We start from the raw sequence: 19,912 nt of genomic DNA, 5'->3' as shown, positions 1-19,912 counted from the left end.
GGGAAATTTATTAAAAACTAACACATTTTTTATGAATATGTAGTAATTTACTTGAAATGTTTTTCCATATGAAAAAAGTGATCTGGTTCCAATTCTCTTCTCACATGTGGAATATTGCTTTAACCTCACTCCATCTGTATAATATTAGCTAACTATTAGACAGCATGTAGAATTGCTTAGTCATTAGATAAGCAGTTGGGACTGTGAATTCCAGTTATTTATTAACTTCTAAAGGCATAAAGAGAAGCAAAACCTGCTTAGGCCGAAGAGTAACAACAATGAATTCCGAACATCAGTATGTGCAGCTCAGTGATGGCCACTTCATTCCTAGGCTGGGCTTTGGCACCTATAAACTGAAAGAGGTAACAGCAGAGTGATGGGTAGAGGGTTCAAAAGAAAGTAGACACAGGATTACTGGAATCCAATATGGGTTGTCAAATACTTGCTTGTATATGACTGTGGGTGGCTCACATGTTTCTGTTTGTCCAGGCTAGACCTATTCCATGGACAGGAGAGACAATGGTCAGAAATTGCTGTATATTATTGTCTAATAGCATGGTCACCTATTGACTAATCTCAGCACCCTTCCCAACCCCACATTTTAGTCTATTTACCAACTTGGTAGAACGACAAATGTCAGTAATTGGTTTGCACTGGGACTTGTTTCTCTCTTTATTTCTATACTTCAGGAATTTTTTTTTTTTCCTTCTAAGAAGGCAAGATCCAGAGACATCTGTGTTGCCAAAGGTACTTGAGAAGTACCTTTAGCAAGAAGTCATGGCTAGTATTAGCAGAAGCGGGTAGGACCCAGGATTGCATTCAGCCTGATTTCATGGAAGAAGAAAGCTTCTGAAAACTATAAAATAAAAAAAAGCATGTTTGATTTGCCTTTTTGCTCTTTATCAAATGAATTTTCAAAACATCGTCCAAATTTGTAGACCATGAAATAATGTTCAATTTCTCTCATTTTATATCTTCCACAAAAGAGAGTGAGTTAGCTTTAAGGGCTGACACTTATGCTAATAATCCCTTACAAGATGAGCACATTTTCTTATTTGTAAGTCTATATCTTTAGTATAGAAATTTTTTAACAAGCCAGTGTTCAAGTCTGTCATAGAGATTCAGCTGTGGGCCAGAGGAGACATAGCCTATTGCTCTTCACTCAGAAGGCTATTATCACTCTGGCCCCTGATTGGCATCGGGAAACTTTGATTTTTCACTTCTTTATAATTCACAAAGAGGGTGATGTTCCCTAACTGGTAAAATAGTGGAGTTTATTTATGTATTCTCCAGTGATGTTCATAGTCCACTTGTTCCAGGGCAGTGGGATAGTTTGCCAAAGACCAGAGAAAATACCTGGAGACTGCATACAAGGCAAAAGTCCTTATTGAGAAATGCCTATGGGGAGGGTCCAAAAGTGACAGGCTGAACCACAGCACCTGCCTCCCTCACACTGCTTTGCCAAGCAGGGCTTCCTCCTTCTCAGGACATTTTGTCTTGTGAATCATGGCCGAATGAATGACACTTATCCTTTCCACGGTGCCCTCAGTTCTATCCAAGTCACCATGAAAAAAGGGTTTTTTTTTTTTTTTTAATTTTTTATTGTTGGCTGTTCAAAACATTACATAGTTCTTGATATATCATATTTCACAATTTGATTCAAGTGGATTATGAGCTCCCATTTTTACCCCATATACAGATTGCAGAATCACATCAGTTACACATCCATTGATTTACATATTGCCATACTAGTGTCTGTTGTATTCTGCTGCCTTTCCTATCCTCTACTATCACCCCTCCCCTCCCCTCCCCTCCCCTCTTCTCTCTCTGCCCCCTCTACTGACATTCGTTTGTACCCCTTGTATTATTTTTCCCCTTCCCCTCACTTCCTCTTGTATGTACTTTTGTATAACTCTGAGGGTCTCCTTCAGTTTCCATGCTTTTTCCCTTCTCTCTCCCTTTCCCTCCCACCTCTCATCCCTGTTTAATGTTAATCTTCTTCTCATGCTCTTCGACCCTACTCTGTTCTTAGTTACTCTCCTTATATCAAAGAAGACATTTGGCATTTGTTTTTTAGGGATTGGCTAGTTTCACTTAGCATAATCTGCTCTAATGCCATCCATTTCCCTGTAAATTCTATGATTTTGTCATTTTTTAATGCAGAGTAATACTCCATTGTGTATAAATGCCACATTTTTTTTATCCATTCATCCATTGAAGGGCATCTAGGTTGGTTCCACAGTCTAGCTATTGTGAATTGTGCTGCTATGAACATCGATGTAGCAGTGTCCCTGTAGCATGCTCTTTTTAGGTCTTTAGGGAATAGACCGAGAAGGGGAATAGCTGGGTCAAATGGTGGCTCCATTCCCAGCTTTCCAAGAAATCTCCATACTGCTTTCCAAATTGGCTGCACCAATTTGCAGTCCCACCAGCAATGTACAAGTGTACCCTTTTCCCCACATCCTCGCCAGCACTTGTTGTTGTTTGACTTCATAATGGCTGCCAATCTAACTGGAGTGAGATGGTATCTTAGGGTGGTTTTGATTTGCATTTCTCTGACTGCTAGAGATGGTGAGCATTTTTTCATGTACTTGTTGATTGATTGTATGTCCTCCTCTGAGAAGTGTCTGTTCAGGTCCTTGGCCCATTTGTTGATTGGGTTGTTTGTTCTCTTATGGTCTAATTTTTTGAGTTCTTTGTATACTCTGGATATTAGGGCTCTATCTGAAGTGTGAGGAGTAAAGATTTGTTCCCAGGATGTAGGCTCTCTATTTACCTCTCTTATTGTATCTTTTGCTGAGAAAAAACTTTTTAGTTTGAGTAAGTCCCATTTGTTGATTCTAGTTATTAACTTTTGTGCTATGGGTGTCCTATTGAGGAATTTGGAGCCCGACCCCACCGTATGTAGATCATAGCCAACTTTTTCTTCTATCAGACGGCGTGTCTCTGATTTGATATCAAGCTCCTTGATCCATTTTGAATTAACTTTGGTGCATGGCGAGAGAAAGGGATTCAGTTTCATTTTGTTGCATATGGATTTCCAGTTTTCCCAGCACCATTTGTTGAAGATGCTATCCTTCCTCCATTGCATGCTTTTAGCCCCTTTATCAAATATAAGATAGTTGTAGTTTTGTGGATTGGTTTCTGTGTCCTCTATTCTGTACCATTGGTCCACCCGCCTGTTTTGGTACCAGTACCATGCTGTTTTTGTTACTATTGCTCTGTAATATAGTTTGAAGTCTGGTATCGCTATACCGCCTGATTCACATTTCCTGCTTAGCATTGTTTTTGCTATTCTGGGTCTTTTATTTTTCCATATGAATTTCATGATTGCTTTCTCTATTTCTACAAGAAATGCCGTTGGGATTTTGATTGGCATTGCATTAAACCTATAGAGAACTTTTGGTAATATCGCCATTTTGATGATGTTAGTTCTGCCTATCCATGAACAGGGTATATTTTTCCATCTTCTAAGATCTTCTTCTATTTCTCTCTTTAGGGTTCTGTAGTTTTCATTGTATAAGTCTTTCACCTCTTTTGTTAGGTTGATTCCCAAGTATTTTATTTTTTTTGAAGATATTGTGAATGGAGTGGTTGTCCTCATTTCCATTTCAGAGGATTTGTCGCTGATATACAGGAATGCCTTTGATTTATGCGTATTGATTTTATATCCTGCCACTTTGCTGAATTCATTTATTAGCTCTAATAGTTTCTTTGTAGAGCCTTTTGGGTCTGCTAGGTATAGAATCATATCATCTGCAAATAGTGATAATTTAAGTTCTTCTTTTCCTATTTTGATGCCTTTAATTTCTTTCGTCTAATTGCTCTGGCCAGTGTTTCGAGAACTATGTTGAACAGAAATGGTGAGAGAGGGCATCCCTGTCTTGTTCCAGATTTTAGAGGGAATGCCTTCGATTTTTCTCCATTCAGAATGATGCTAGCCTGAGGCTTAGCATAGATTGCTTTTACAATATTGAGGTATGTTCCTGTTATCCCTAGTTTTTCTAGAGTTTTGAACATAAAGGGATGCTGTACTTTGTCGAATGCTTTTTCCGCATCTATCGAGATGATCATATGGTTCTTATTTTTAAGTCTATTGATGTGGTGAATAACATTTATTGATTTCCGTATATTGAACCAGCCTTGCATCCCAGGGATGAATCCTACTTGATCATGGTGCACAATTTTTTTGATAGGTTTTTGTATCCGAGTGGCCAGAATTTTATTGAGGATTTTTGCATCTAGGTTCATTAGAGATATTGGTCTGTAGTTTTCTTTCTTTGAAGTGTCTTTGTCTGGTTTAGGTATCAGGGTGATGTTGGCCTCGTAGAATGAATTTGGAAGTTCTCCCTCTTTTTCTATTTCCCGAAGTAGCTTGAAAAGTATTGGTATTAGTTCCTCTTTAAAGGTTTTGTAAAACTCTGCTGTATACCCATCCGGTCCTGGGCTTTTCTTAGTTGGTAGTCTTTTGATGGTTTCTTCTATTTCCTCAATTGATATTGGTCTGTTTAGGTTGTCTATATCCTCCTGACTCAATCTGGGCAGATCATATGACTTAAGAAATTTATCTATGCCTTCACTATCTTCTAATTTATTGGAGTATAAGGATTCAAAATAATTTTTGATTACCTTCTGTATTTCTGAAGTGTCTGTTGTGATATTGCCTCTTTCATCCCGTATGTTAGTGATTTGAGTTCTCTCTCTTCTTCTCTTCGCTAGCATGGCTAAGGGTCTGTCGATTTTGTTTATTTTTTCAAAGAACCAACTTTTAGTTTTGTCAATTTTTTCAATTGTTTCTTTTGTTTCGATTTCATTAATTTCAGCTCTGATTTTAATTATTTCTTGCCTTCTACTTCTTTTGCTGTTGTTTTGCTCTTCTTTTTCTAGGATTTTGAGATGAAGTATGAGATCATTTATTTGTTGGTTTTTTCTTTTTTTAAGGAATGAACTCCAAGCAATGAATTTTCCTCTTAGAACTGCTTTCAATGTGTCCCATAGATTCCGATATGTTGTGTCTGTGTTTTCATTAATCTCTAAGAATTTTTTAATTTCCTCCTTGATGTCTTCTATAACCCATTGATCATTCAGTAACCTATTGTTCATTCTCCAAGTGATGTATGCTTTTTCCTTCCTTCTTTTATCATTGATTTTCAGTTCCATTCCATTATGATCAGATAGGATGCATGGCATTATCTCTACTCCTTTGTATTGTCTAAGAGTTTCCCTGTGACATAATATATGATCTATTTTTGAGAAGGATCCATGTGCTGCTGAGAAAAAAGTGTAACTGCTTGATGTTGGGTGGTATATTCTATATATGTCAATTAAGTCTAGGTTATTAATTGTGTTATTGAATTCTATAGTTTCCTTATTCAACTTTTGTTTGGAAGATCTGTCCAGTGGTGATAGAGGTGTGTTGAAGTCTCCCATGATTATTGTATGGTGGTCTATTAGACTCTTGAACTTGAGAAGAGTTTGTTTGATGAACATAGCTGCACCATTGTTTGGGGCATATATATTTATGATTGTTATGTCTTGTTGGTGTATGGTTCCCTTAAGCAGTATGTAGTGTCCCTCTTTATCCCTTTTGATTAACTTTGGCTTAAAATCTATTTTATTTGATATGAGTATGGATACTCCTGCTTGTTTCCGAAGTCCATATGAGTGATATGATTTTTCCCAACCTTTCACCTTCAGCCTATGTATGTCTTTTCCTATCAAATGCGTCTCCTGTAGGCAGCATATTGTTGGGTCTTGTTTTGTGATCCATTCTACTAGCCTGTGTCTCTTGATTGGTGAGTTTAAGCCATTAACATTTAGGGTTATTATTGAGATATGGGTTGTTCTTCCAGCCATATTTGTTTATTTATGTTACTAAACATGGTTTGTTTTCCACTTTGATTATTTTCCCCCCTTTAGTGTCCTACCTCCCACTGTTGGTTTTCATTGTTATTTTCCATTTCCTCTTCCTGTAATGTTTTGCCAAGGATGTTTTGAAGAGATGGTTTTCTAGCTGCAAATTCTTTTAACTTTTGTTTATCGTGGAAGGTTTTAATTTCATCTTCCATCCTGAAGCTTAATTTCGCTGGAAACACAATTCTTGGTTGGAACCCATTTTCTTTCAGTGTTTGAAATATGTTATTCCAGGATCTTCTAGCTTTCAGAGTCTGTGTTGAAAGATCAGCTGTTATCCTGATTGGCTTACCCCTAAATGTGATCTGCTTCCTTTCTCTTGTAGCTTTTAAAATTCTCTCCTTATTCTGTATGTTGGGCATCTTCATTATAATGTGTCTAGGTGTGGGTCTCTTATGATTTTGCACATTCGGCGTCCTGTAGGCTTCTAGGATTTGGGGTTCTGTCTCATTCTTCAAGTCTGGGAAGTTTTCTCGAATTATTTCATTGAATAGATTGCTCATTCCTTTGGTTTGAAACTCTGTTCCTTCCTGTATCCCAATGACTCTTGAATTTGGTCTCTTGATGTTATCCCATATTTCTTGGATGTTCTGCTCATGGTTTCTTAACAGTCTTGCTGAGGTGTCTATGTTCTTTTCAAGTTGAAATACTTTATCTTCATTGTCTGATGTTCTGTCTTCTAAGTGTTCTACTCTGCTGGTAGTATTCTCAATTGAGTTTTTAAGTTGGCTTATTGCTTCCTGCATTTCTAGGATTTCTGTTTGTTTGTTTTTTATAACCTCTATTTCCCTGTATAGTTGATCTTTTGCTTCTTGGATTTGTTTATGTAATTCATTGTTGAAGTGATCTTTCATTGTCTGATTTTGCTGTCTGATGTCTTCCTTGAGACTCCAGATCATCTGAAGCATGTATATCCTGAATTCTTTATCTGACATTCCATCAGCTGCAGCTATTACCTCTTCTAACGTTGAGTTGACCTGCAATGCTTGTGGTCCTTTCTTTCCTTGTCTCTTCATACTGTTCGCGTTCCTTTCTTCTTGGTGAAACTGTTGTGCTATTGAATTTTCCCCCTATATATTTATATTGGTCTTGTATAGTTGCAAAGTCTCCCTCGCAGGCGCGGGCGGCGGCTCTGCCCCTCCTCCAATTGGGGCAATGTGCCTACCACGCCGGCAGGCCACTGGGCCTGCTCTGCCAGTCGGTAGCAGGTCCGCCGACCTTGCAGGCGTGGGCGGCGGCTCTGTCCCTCTGCGGGCCGCTAGGCTTGTTCTGTCGGTGGTCGCAGTTCTGCCTACTTTGCAGGCGCAGGCAGCGGCACTGCCCCTCTGCAGGCTTCTGGGGCTGTAGTGCCAGTAGGTCGCAGGTCCGCCTACTTTGCAGGCGTGGGGGGGGGGACGGCTCTACCCTTCCTCAGGCCACTGGGCCTGTTCTGTCTCTCGGTTGCAGGTCTGACCTGTTCTGATGGTGGTCTCAGTTCCGACTACCTTGCAGGTGCGGGGGGGAGTGGGCGGCTCTGCCTCTCAGCAGGCCGCTGCTCCTCTTCTGCCGGTGGGTCGCAGGCCCGCCTACCTTGCAGGAGTGATTGGAAGCTCTGTCCCGCCGTGGGCCACTGGGCCTTTTCTGTCGGTGGTCACAGTTCCCCTACCTGGCAGGCGCGGGGGGTGGGGGGCGGCTCTGCCCCTCAGCAGGCCGCTGGGCCTGCTCTGTGTTTGGTCCCAGTTCCCTCTACTATGCCGGTGCAGGGGGAGGGGGCGGCTCAGCCTCTCAGCAGGCGGCTGCTCCTCTTCTGCCGGTGGGTCGCAGGCCCGCCTACCTTGCAGGAGTGATTGGAAGCTCTGTCCCGCCGCGGGCCACTGGGCCTTTTCTGTCGGTGGTCACCCTTCCCCTACCTGGCAGGCGAGGGGGGTGGGGGGCAGCTCTGCCCCTCAGCAGGCCGCTGGGCCTGCTCTGTGTTTGGTCCCAGTTCCCTCTACTATGCCGGCGCAGGGGGAGGGGGCGGCTCAGCCTCTCAGCAGGCGGCTGCTCCTCTTCAAAAAAAAAAGGGGTTTTAACCTGAAAATTTTATTTGTTCTTTGTAGTTATATATGACAGTAGAGTCTATTTTGACATATCTATACAAACACAGAGTATATCTTATTCTAATTAAAAAGCCAATTTGTGGGTGTACATGATGTGGAGATACACTACGGTGTATTTATATATGTCAGCCTTATCCCACTGTCTTTCTATTCCTATTTCCCCTCCCTTTTTCTAATCCTCTGACTGTTCTTCTATTCTTCCCTTCCCTTCCACCTTGTTCTGTATTAGCATCCATATATCAGAGAGAACATTCGACCTTTGGTTTCTTGGGATGGGCTTATTTCACTTATGATAGTTTCCAGATCCAGCTATTTTTTTGGCAAATGTCATAAAGTCATTTTGCTTTATGGCTGAGTTATATTCCATTATGTATGTATTTCACATTTTTGTTAACCATTTATCCTTTGTTGTGCACCTAGGTTGGTTCTCTAGCTTAGCTATTGTGAATTCTGCTCCTATAAACATTGATGTGGATGCTTCTCTGTAGTAGGTTAATTTTAACTCCTTTGGATACATACTGAGAACTGGTATAACCCAGTCCAATGGTGGTTCCATTCCTATTTTTTTTGAAAAATCACCATGCTGCTTTCCAGAATGTTCTATCAATTTGCAGTTTCCCCAGCAATATATTGTATATCTTTTTCTTTACATCCTTGCCAACATTTATTGCTATATTATTATTACTAGTAGTAGTAGTACTGGGCATTAAACTCAGGAGCACTCAAACTCCAAGCCACATTTTCAGTCCTATTTTTTGTATTTCATTTAGAGACAGGTTCTCACTGAATTGCTTAGAGTGCCTCTCTGTTGCTGAGACTGGCTTTCTCCCCATTATCCTGTCTCAGGCTGCACTGCAGAACCACTGGGATTAAAGTTGTGTGCCACCATGCCCAGCTATTACTATATTCTTTTTTAATAATTTTTTTAATATTTATTTTTTAGTTTTCGGCGGACACAACATCTTTGTTTGTATGTGGTGCTGAGGATCGAACCCCGGGCCGCACGCATGCCAGACGAGCGTGCTACCGCTTGAGCCACATCCCCAGCCCCTATTACTATATTCTTCATATCTGCCTTTCTGAATGGAGTCAGTTGAAATCTCGGTGTAGTTTAAATTTGTATTTCTTGAATTTCTAGAGATTTTGAACATTTTTTATATACTCATTGAATGTTTGTATGTTCTGTTTTGAGAAGTGTCTCTTTATTTCCTTTGCCCATTAATTGACTGTATTTTTTCCTCCTTTTATATTTGTGTGTTAAGTTTTTGGGTTCTTTGTATATTCTGGAAATTAATGCCTTATCTTCCAGGTGGGTGACAAATATTTCTAATATTCTGTAGGCTCAAGAGAGCAGTTTTAGATGTTAGACTTCAGAAGCAGTGACATCATCAATATTCACTTTCTTAATTTGCTTATATCATGAACATGCCAATGAATGACTGTTCTGGCATATAACAAAAAGCATCATGTTACAGGTGACATTAGCTTGCCCTTGTTTCCAAAGTGCAAGAGAGAAAGACAGGGGCCTTCAAGATAATGTGTATCTGAATGAACATGGCTAGGCTTGCTCTCATTATTCCATAATTTGGCAAGGTTTTAGTGAACAGAAATGGACATTCAGGGCTATGCTGCTTTACTATGCCCTTATCTTTAGAATGATATACCTAACTTTTTTTTGGAGACTGGAATTGTGTTGTATCCTAGCATAGGGTATCAATTAACCAGCCCCACTGAAAACCATAGGAAATTATCTCAACAACTTTTGTTGTAGAAAATATTTTCCATGTGGTTTCAAAATTACTTTGTTGGGAATTAATGTATTCTGTGTGTCTTCACTTGGAGAAGATTCATATGAGCTTGCATTGTATTTCTTCTGTAATAAATCACATGCCCTCTTCCCCTGTGTTAATTTTATTTAGTGACATTATCACATAAATTATAATATGACTATAACTGTATGCTGAGTCCTGTGAGTCCTTCCAGAAATTCACTAAACTCGAATTGCTCCTAGGGTCCTCTAATGACAGTGTACTGGGATTTCTGTGTCTGGAGAGGCTTCTTGGATGCCAGATACTTCTCACTAACAAGGAAATACCCAAAGTGATTTTAAGGACATTACACCAAATACAGAACTAACACAAGATATGGGCAAGAGATCAGTTTTGTGAGGTCACTGCTTCTGTGCATGACATTCAAAATAATTCTTTGGCAATTTCTTTATTTCTTACAGAAGAGAAAAATGGATATTCAAAGTTCAGGGTACTAGCACCTTATCACATAATTCAGTAGTCTTAAGAAAACATTGGGGTATAAAATTCTTCCAGTCTATTGACCTGTCCTCTTTGCTCACTATAAGTTATCTCTAATATTATGGTTCTCCAAGTACTTCTTTTGGTTGTTCCTCTAGGTTCCTAATAGTAAGACAGTAGAGGCCACCAAAATAGCTATAGAAGCTGGGTTCCGCCATATTGATTGTGCTTATGTATATCAAGTAGAAGAGGAGGTAGGACCGGCGGTTAGAAGCAAGATTGAAGATGGCACTGTGAAGAGAGAAGACATATTCTATACTTCAAAGGTATTGTGTACACAGTGTAAAAATTATTGCAATGTGATATAAAGAAGTGAAAATTACGTTGGGTGAAAAGTTGTTGGTGATCAGTTGTTGTGGAAAGTGATTATTTGTATAATGTTTATTCACATAAAAGATACAGTATCAAAAATAGGGAAAGATTATAAATTCCTACTCACTGTCTACAATTTTATGACTTTAAACTTCTTTATTTTTTCTAATTCTCCAAACAGCAGTATGATTTTGTATTAGTTATGAAATCCGATAGAATAACATGACTATAACTGTATGCTGAGTCCTGTGAGGCCTTCCAGAAATTCACTGAATTCACCAGATTAATGATTCATTATCTCCTGGTTGACTTTTTAAATTTTTCTATCATTCTGAATATCCATGTTACATTTGTCATTATCAAAGAACAATGTAGGACTTTTCTATTTGTAGTAAACTAGATATAGCTAAAGTGTCTTGATTATTAAGATGTTCAAAATGTGTTTCCCTTCAGTTTTTTAAATCAAAATATACTAATTTTGAACTGAATGCATGAGATAGACTAACAATAGCTTTGTAATATCTATGAACATTAATCATAGATTAAATAGTGTTATTATTTGATAAAAATTATATGTCTTGTGTAATTCTTTCTATAGTTCAATTGGTTGACTAATAATAGACAAAGATATAATCCAGTTTACATGAATAGGTCAGATCAATGAAAACCCAAGACCTGAAGTGAACATCTTCCCTATGATCAACAGTTTTCAAGGAATAGACAAGTAAATGTCTCAACATGAAGTTAGTCAAATCTTCCAAATATGGGTAATGTATTAATCTAGTTCCATTTCCTTTTTTATCCTCTGTAGCTATGGTCCACTTTTCATCATCCCAACCTGGTCCAATCTTGTTTGGAAAGATCACTGAAAAAACTTCGTTTTGACTATGTTGACCTCTACCTTATTCATTTCCCAATAGCAATGAAGGTAGGCAATTTGTAGCATCAAACCTACTTAATTTCAGTCATCAGCATGACTGTCATTATCATTGATGGTTAAGATTCTATTATAAATTTATATAAACTTAATTTATATGAATTATAGAAATTCCAAACTATGGTTAGATTTATGATAATAAGTTATCCTCAGAATCTTTTCTGTTTATTTATCCATTGTGTCTGCATTACTAGAGATTTGCTTGCTTTTTGCCTTAGCCTTTTCCACTGATGGTAAATATGACTTTGGGGCTGTTCAAGTTTCAGGTCATTAATATTTGATAAGGACTCTTCATCTTCCAGCATCAAATCAAATTTGAATTGAAACTTGAATGACCATCTTTGGTACACGTACATATTCTTAGATCCACATGTATCTGGGTAGATCAAGACCACTCTTCAGCCTGTGTCATCACTGAAATCCATCATTGCTGGAGATCAAGCCCATGCAACCAGTGACTTACCCAGAGAAAGAGAGACATTTCTCTAGGGCAATATATAGGGACAGGAAGAATAACATAAGCTACTAGAAGACTCCATTAGGAGACCTGAGAATATCTTAATTGATTATGTGTGTGTGTGTGTGTGTGTGTGTGTGTGAGAGAGAGAGAGAGAGAGAGAGAGAGAGAGAGAGAGAGAGAGAGAGAGCGAGCAGTTAAACATGTAGATAATTTGATGTAAGGAAATACAGGAAGCTAAGCACCTGAAGGTATTCCTTACACCTCTGCATGTAAAGAATTTGGAAATAGATGAATCTAGACTGCTGTTCCATGTGTTTCATGGAGCTTTAGTCTCCCATCCCATAGATATACCTAGCAGCCTTGTTGTGCATGGACGTATGAATTTGGCATGATTTCTCTTAGGATCACTTCTCTTGCAGCCAGGGGAAGAGCTTTATCCAAAAGATGAAAATGGAAAAATAATTTATGACTCACTGGATCTCTGTGCCACGTGGGAGGTGAGTACCTGAAGGAGTGACCACACTGGAAGTCCGGAGGACTAAAGTAAAGTTATGCTTTCTCCTGAAATTGTGGGTCTAGAAATCATTAAATTTAAAATAGATTTTTTTTTTTGTTGGGGTTGTGCGGAGTTATACATTTTTTTTTAGTTGTTGAAGGACCTTTATTTTATTCATTTATTTATGTGTAGTACTGAGATTCGGACCCAGTGCCTCACACATATGAGGCAAGTGCTCTACCTCTGAGCACAACCCCAGTCCAAGGAGGTATGCATTAATGGAATGTAACAGAGGGACAGAGAGGAGAAGAACTTATGACAATGAGGAAACGCAACTGCTGCCTCCACACGCAGTCATGTCTGATGCCCTAAAGAGGACACACGAGTTCCTTTTCTGGCTCTCAACAACTTGCCCTATTATCTTTACCATTTTTCCCTCTTTACAATCAATTCATCAGCTTTTCAGCTTTGTTGTCATTTCTCGACAGTGCTCCTCTTAACAGTTCTATCTTGCCTTTATAGTGACATAGTTGACTGTACAAATGCCTCTTCCCAACCCCTTCCTCCCAAGGCCATGGAGAAGTGCAAGGACGCAGGATTGGCCAAGTCCATCGGGGTGTCCAACTTTAACCGCAGGCAGCTGGAGATGATCCTGAATAAACCAGGCCTCAAGTATAAGCCTGTCTGCAACCAGGTGAGAGCTCTGAGCCTCACTGCCATCTCTTATTCATTTCCTTGTATCTGCACCACTTCCCAGGTGTCTGGCCTGTACTGTCCCCCTGTTCATTCACCATGGTGGAACAGAAGAGTCTAACATTATCCACTGTCTTGGAGTGTGTGGAGGATTCTCAATTGTATCTCTGCTGAATCATTAGTGAAAATGAGGGGAAGATCTTTTCCTAGTATGTGGCAGAATCTGGTGATGTAAAGGTGATCAAGTAGGAGGATGGTTATTTATTTGACTTCAGCGCAAGGTGAGCTTGTCCTTGAGCAATGAAGGAAGATCAGACATTGGATGGGTGAATGTGCTGTGGGGGGAACTGTGTGTGAAAAAGAAGGTGAGTACATAGGAATGGGCAGTGAGCAAAAAAGAATGAAAATAGATCAGTGGTCAGGGTTTGAGTGGAGTTGGGTGCCTGAGTCCCTGCTATCTCTTATTTCAGCTTCTGGATCCAGAGGAACAGTTAACAAAGAGAATAAAGCAGATCTTGTGAAATTTAAATGACTGAGAGGAAGTTACTTATTTATGGTGATACTGATGGTGGATGAAATCCACATTCAGGAACTTTTAGCTAATTATACAGTTGGCCTTGTGCCTGAGCCCTTCTTACTTGCTTTTCTTGATGCTTTCAGATATCAAATCAGCTGTGCAGTCCCATGAATTGTGTGCATGGTTCTATGCTCTAACTTACTTTTGACAAGTTTCAGACATGGTGTAATAGTCAGTGTTTGGAACAGAGCTTACAAAAACAATGAGTTCACATATAGAGACTAAGCACTATATATTTCTAATAAGAATGTTAAAAATTAAAATATTTTTAATATTAGTTTTACACCATTTTTTATCACAAAATTTTTTCAAACATACAAAAAACTTCAGAGCATGATACTGGACATCCATATTTTCCACCCTGTATCTAAAATTGTTGACTTTGTGGAACACTGTGAGATATTTATTTATGTGGGAATCTTTATAAATATGTGTGATATTTTGCTAAATATCTTCAAAGTAAATTGTGGATTCACTTTTAGAGAGCTCAGGGAACATATCCTAGGAATGAAGATGATCTCCCATGTAGCACATTTACATTACTACATCTAAAGGTAGCAGTAAGTCTCTCACATCATCTAAATCCAGTCTATGTTCAAGTGTCCCATTGCTTCTCTGAAATATCTTTTGTAGTTCTTTCCATCCTCAGGATGGGACTCAGGTTCACATATTCCTTCTCTCATGTTTCTTGACCTCTTTTCACACAGAAAGTTCAGGTTTTCCACATGATATTGAACCAGGTTTTTTTTTAACTGTCTTATATATCATTTAATTTGTTTTACATTCCCATTTTCAGTCAGTTAGGAGGCAGATTTGAGTTCCTTCTTATAGATCAAGGGCCTGCCGAGGAGCCAAGGCATCCAGTGTGGTCCTCAGTTACTGGGTTTTTGCATCACACTAGAACAGCACCCGACATGTTGCTCAGAGCAGCAGGCATGGGGTGATTAGAAAGCAAAAAGGTGAAACTCCCAAAAAGAGACTGAATCTTCACAGAGAGGAGAGGGATGGCATGCCCATCTTGCTTTCCAGTCTTGTTGGGTGTACCATGGAAGTTTTTAGATTTCTGCCCAGGTTGACCTCTTGAGTGTTGGCTGACAGTGAGATTTCTTCAGATTTTTCGAGTCTCCACTATGCATGTTACTGCCTTGCAGAGGGGAGATTTTCAGGTCAGGGTCCCTTTGTCCCACATTGGTTGGTTCAAATTGGGACTTGTTAATAGAGATTATGGTTGGGGGGAATTATTCTAAGCTCCCTGAGTTCTAGAATCTGTTTTTCTTTTTCTTTTGATGAATAAATTTACCCAAATGCCAAACTTGTTCTGTGAGTCTTTGACCAAATTCTTGATTTATGGCACAACATTAATGTCCAAATTGAATTTTTTTAAATTCAGCTTCTTTTATTTGCATTTTTGTTTTCATATTAACATTAGAACTATATACCTTCTACCTTGTCCATTGCAGGTAGAATGTCATGTTTATCACAACCAGAGGAAACTGCTGGACTTCTGCAAATCCAAAGACATTGTTCTGGTTGCCTATGGTGCTCTTGGAACTCAAAGATACAAAGAATGGTAATGAGAACCTCAGGGAGTTGACTTCAAATGCCATTAATGATGAGCTATCTATAGTCCTACAAGACTCAGAGTTCAAAAGGTCATTCTCAACTGACCCTGGAAGAGCGGAAAATTTACATTTCTGGGAAGATCCCATAAGACACTGATACTGCTGGCACAGAGACTGCATTTGAGGATCCCTGTTTAGAGTGGTCCAAAGAGACCTGAGTCTCTTTTGTGGGTGGATCAGTGGTGCTTACTGTTATCCTAGTGACTCAGAATGCTGAGGCACGAAGACTTCAAAACTTGAGGCTAGTGTCAGAAATTCAATGAGGTCCTGTCTCAAAAATAAAAGTAAAAAGGACTAGGCTTAAGGCTCTGTGGTAGAAAGCCTTTGGATTCAACCCACATCCCCCCCCAAAAGGAAATATATGAAATCCTCCTAACCAACTTGGCCTCAGGGCTTCAGCATCTCTGTGTTTCCTTCCAGTGTTGACCAGAACTCCCCAGTTCTCTTGGATGATCCCGTTCTTGGTGCCTTGGCAAAAAAGCACAAGCGATCCCCAGCCCTGATTGCCCTCCGCTACCAGCTGCAGCGTGGGGTTGTGGTTCTGGCCCAGAGTTTGAAGGAAAATGAAATAAAAGAGAACATTCAGGTAGAGAGGAGGGCTGTGGGAATGTGGGTTGTTATACAGTGTCCTTCACATGTGTGCTTCTTTGAAACTTGTAAGGATGTTATTGAGACCACTCAATATCCGCGGCATGTCCTCTGCATGTAAGATTTCATGTTTTCAGAAGTGTGTTCTTTTACTCCACAATGGGACATGCAGTATAGCCATTTAGAAATAAGATTGGATAAATCACAGAGGTTTGGTTTTCAGCATGTCTGGCCATGTATTATATAACTCTGTGCAAGACAACTTTGTATGTTCTTTTTACTTATTTTCTGAAATGAGAATTTGGATTGGGTGATTTTTATTCTATGAATTATGATTTTATTTTACATTTCCCCAATTCCTCAATGTATATTAATATTCATATATTTATTCATTTTTAGCTTTTATACTTGTCTACTGTCAGTTTATGTACTGCCGTTTAATTGGTTTTCTTTTCTTTCATTTTCAATAGGAGAACAATTTTTGAATCATCACTAGAGCAGTTACAAGAAAACCTACCCAATATTGAGATTAACCCAAAGAATAATTATTTCTAAGTTTTCTCTCTTTGCCTTGGCTCAGCCTGAACTCAGTGAATGTCTTCCAGCTACCCAGGCTACTCATGTTTTTGCAATCAACTCTGATATGCATCTGCAGGACAGTGTGGTCCCTCTGCTGTAGTCCTGCTTGCTCTGTTTTCTGGGGGTGTCTCAGCTCCTCTCCATGGTACTTTACATCCATTAGTGGACAACCCAGGCTTCACCTCATCACACAGCACTCTCCCTAGGCAATGAATGGAATCTCCCAGAGCCTTCTCATGCCTCAGCTCAGAGTAGCTTCTACCATGTTCTAATGGCCAATGAAAGTTGGCCAATGAAAAAGACAAGGCATGACTCAAGAGGTGCAGAAATAGACACCATCTCTTAGTGAAAGAAGCTTCAAATTCACATAGGAAAGAGATTGAAGACTGGAATATATGAATTATTGGGGAGAGCATTCTTGCAAACAATTGACCACATTGGTATATTCTGGATATTTTTTTTCAGGTGCAATTGTGTTGGTTGAAATACATTCTCCTACATTCTACTTGTGCTTCCATTCTCCTTTGGGTGTATTTTCATGAACAAAGTTCCTTCTCTAATTGGTGTCTTCATGCCTGGACTTTGTGGTTAATGAGTGTCATATTTTTACTTATATTGGCAAATCTAGTATTTTATTACATTTCTTTACAAAATTCTTACAGTCCTTAACTCCACATATAATTCAATATCATTTTTTAAACATTGTATGAAATAAAAATCCAAATAGACACATAATTTTTAAATGACTAACTAAAACTTCCCAGCAACAGGATTACATTTCGGACTACTTTTCTATTATAAAGAACATAGAATCGCTGTATCAATCTCTATGCAGATTGTCTCTGTTTGTTTGATACTGCATTGGATTGCTTAATAAATTCAGAGAGAAACTACTTTTTGAATTATTAAAGATTCTACTCCATGATTGTGATATGAGTTTCCAATATTTAACTAGTCTTTAAACATACTGCAGTAAACTTATCTATGAAGGCATTTGTATTAATTCTGTTATATTTATTCCTACAGTAGTGACAATTTTGATAATCTTTAAATAACATATCCATTTTCATTTTCACTTGCAACTTTCCAAATGTACAGAAAAACTCAAAGAGGAATGCTGAGAATGCTATTTATCTAATTCCTCAATTTTTAAATAATCAATATTTTCCTCTCTTACAATTTCTTAAGAAAATTACCAAGATTTATGTATCCATTCTTTTTCAGTATGATAGCAATTCCTGAAAATCTTTTCACCTATAAAATGTCTCAAATTTAGACATGGTGACATGGTGATTCTTGAAGCTAGCTCCCCCCGCCCTGTCTTTTTTTTTTTTTTTTGAAGAGGATATAATTAGTACAATTACTGACTTAAAAAATCTGATCAAAAATCATTGCTTGAGTTTTAACTGTTCATTGATGGGATATAGAAATCAAACTGTATCATTGAAATGATTAAATCATCTTACATGTTTCATGATTTGCCACTAGATTTCTCTGGGTCTCTTAACTATATGACACTGTAGTCTTGGAACAACATTATTTTGCTACAACTTCTTTTTGAAATCTCTTTTTGTCTGTAGTGGTGCAGTTTCTGTATAATACATGTCAAAAGTGATTTCTTTTCAATTTTCACCTGATATTTATTGACCATTTGAGTGTTTTGTTTGATGTCTTTAATAACTATTGGAAACTTTTGAGATATTTTAAATGTTTCTGCAACAACATTATTTCATTGGATTTTCATGATTGGCAATATGCAGTCTAAATATGCTAAAAACTTTCTACTTGTGTGATAGGTTTTTGATTTTGAGTTGACTGAAGAAGACATGAAAGTCCTAGATGGCCTGAACAGAAATTTTCGCTATGTTGCCATGCAATCGTGAGTAACTTTGATAGACATGTGGCCTTTGTTTATTTATTTTCCAGGCTTTTCCCCTTTTCAGTGCAGTTTTGATTAGAGCCCAGACATTGCAGTTGGTGTCAAAAGGCTTCCATTTGGGCTATTGGGAGGACATTTGGTTTCAAATTAAAAACTGTAGACATCTTATTGCAGAGGATAGAGTTGTTTTTGAGAAGAGAGATTCAAAAGCAAGAGAAGAGTGTGCAGAAAAAAACAACCTTGTTGAAGAGAATTAATAATCATGAGAAAAAAATCTTTACTCTTTTTGAATGTTTTGTGATTATAGAATCTGGCATTGGACATCATATATTATAAGTAAGAATAAACAAGGAATATATGTCCCTTCTGCCTGTTGGAATTTTAATTTATAATAGAAATAAATGTGATGATGTTTTAAAGGGGATTAGACAATCCATGATTACACAGGCTTAAATATTGGCAGATATACTGTTATCATTACTAACATTTTTTGTTAATATAGATATAAAGGAAGAAGTAGGAATATAATGCCAAGAGGCAGTAGCAAGCAATCGGCAATTCTTGTTACCTATTATGTTTCAAGAAGTAATGATTTTCTGTTGTATTATTTCTAAATTATAGAAATCTAAATAATAAATGCAGAGCTCCTGAGATTTGCATGTATATCTTATAAACAACATTCTTTCCATATCCAAAAAGCACCATGTTGTCTGTGATGGGCAGTGAGCAAATAATCATTAATGAATTAGTTAAATGGAAGTGAGATGGCTAGCAATGTACTGCACATCAAAAATACTTTTTGTATTGGTCAATATCTGAACTTATCCTTATACAAAACATGTGAAAGCAGAAACAGATTACGCCACATTTATTTACTTACTTTGTGGAAAAGGACACATTCTTTTTCCCCTTCACAAAGTAAGTAAATAAATGTGGTGCAATCTGTTTATGCTTTCACTGAGATAAGAAATAAGAAAGAATTTCTTTGATTTGGTAGATTGACTAATAGAGCTAAGGAAGATGAATATGAGTGAATTCTTGTCTCTGTGAGTTCATTGTGTTCTGTTCTTGGTAAGGGAGTAGAATTTGTATAATTTAGTTAGAACTAAAACACCATCTCCTATATGGCTATGTTCATGAATGTAGAAATGGCAGATTGTACAATCACTGAGGAAATATAATGAAGCTCAGTAGGTATCACTTATTTATCCTGTAAAAATGCAGTCACTGAATCTATGTTACATATTTTTCTTTTTCATTTTAGTATGTCCGACCACCCAAATTATCCATTTGCTGATGAATATTAACCTGGACACCTTTGTCATGACTTCAACTAGTATCCCCCACTTTGATTGGGATGCAGGAGGTGGCTCAGATGCTCCTGATTGGACACATCACTTCTGTTAATCCATGCTTTCTTAGCAACTCACATTCTGGCAAAGCAAAGTTCACCAGACCAGTAAAGAAGA

General features: G+C 38.2%; 1 protein-coding gene across 2 annotated transcripts; it reads left to right on the top strand.

Moving 5' to 3' along the window:
* Positions 1 to 278: 278 nt before the first annotated feature.
* Positions 279 to 19,780, top strand: LOC114106173 (aldo-keto reductase family 1 member C4-like). Of its 2 annotated transcripts, XM_027953011.2 has the most exons (9): positions 279 to 362; positions 10,399 to 10,566; positions 11,424 to 11,540; positions 12,429 to 12,506; positions 13,077 to 13,199; positions 15,236 to 15,345; positions 15,818 to 15,983; positions 18,361 to 18,443; positions 19,708 to 19,780. In XM_027953011.2, exons 1-9 carry the CDS (start codon positions 279 to 281, stop codon positions 19,748 to 19,750), a joined length of 972 nt encoding a protein of 323 aa, XP_027808812.2. In that variant the 3' UTR covers positions 19,751 to 19,780. The 2 variants fall into 2 exon arrangements, with proteins under 2 accessions (XP_027808812.2, XP_071475799.1); XM_071619698.1 differs by lacking the exon at positions 12,429 to 12,506 and having other exon boundaries at positions 19,708 to 19,776.
* The last annotated feature ends 132 nt before the right edge of the window (positions 19,781 to 19,912 follow it).

Source organism: Marmota flaviventris, chromosome 12 (assembly GCF_047511675.1).
Source record: "Marmota flaviventris isolate mMarFla1 chromosome 12, mMarFla1.hap1, whole genome shotgun sequence".
Taxonomy (NCBI): domain Eukaryota; kingdom Metazoa; phylum Chordata; class Mammalia; order Rodentia; family Sciuridae; genus Marmota; species Marmota flaviventris.
This window is presented reverse-complemented; position numbering and strand designations above follow the sequence as displayed.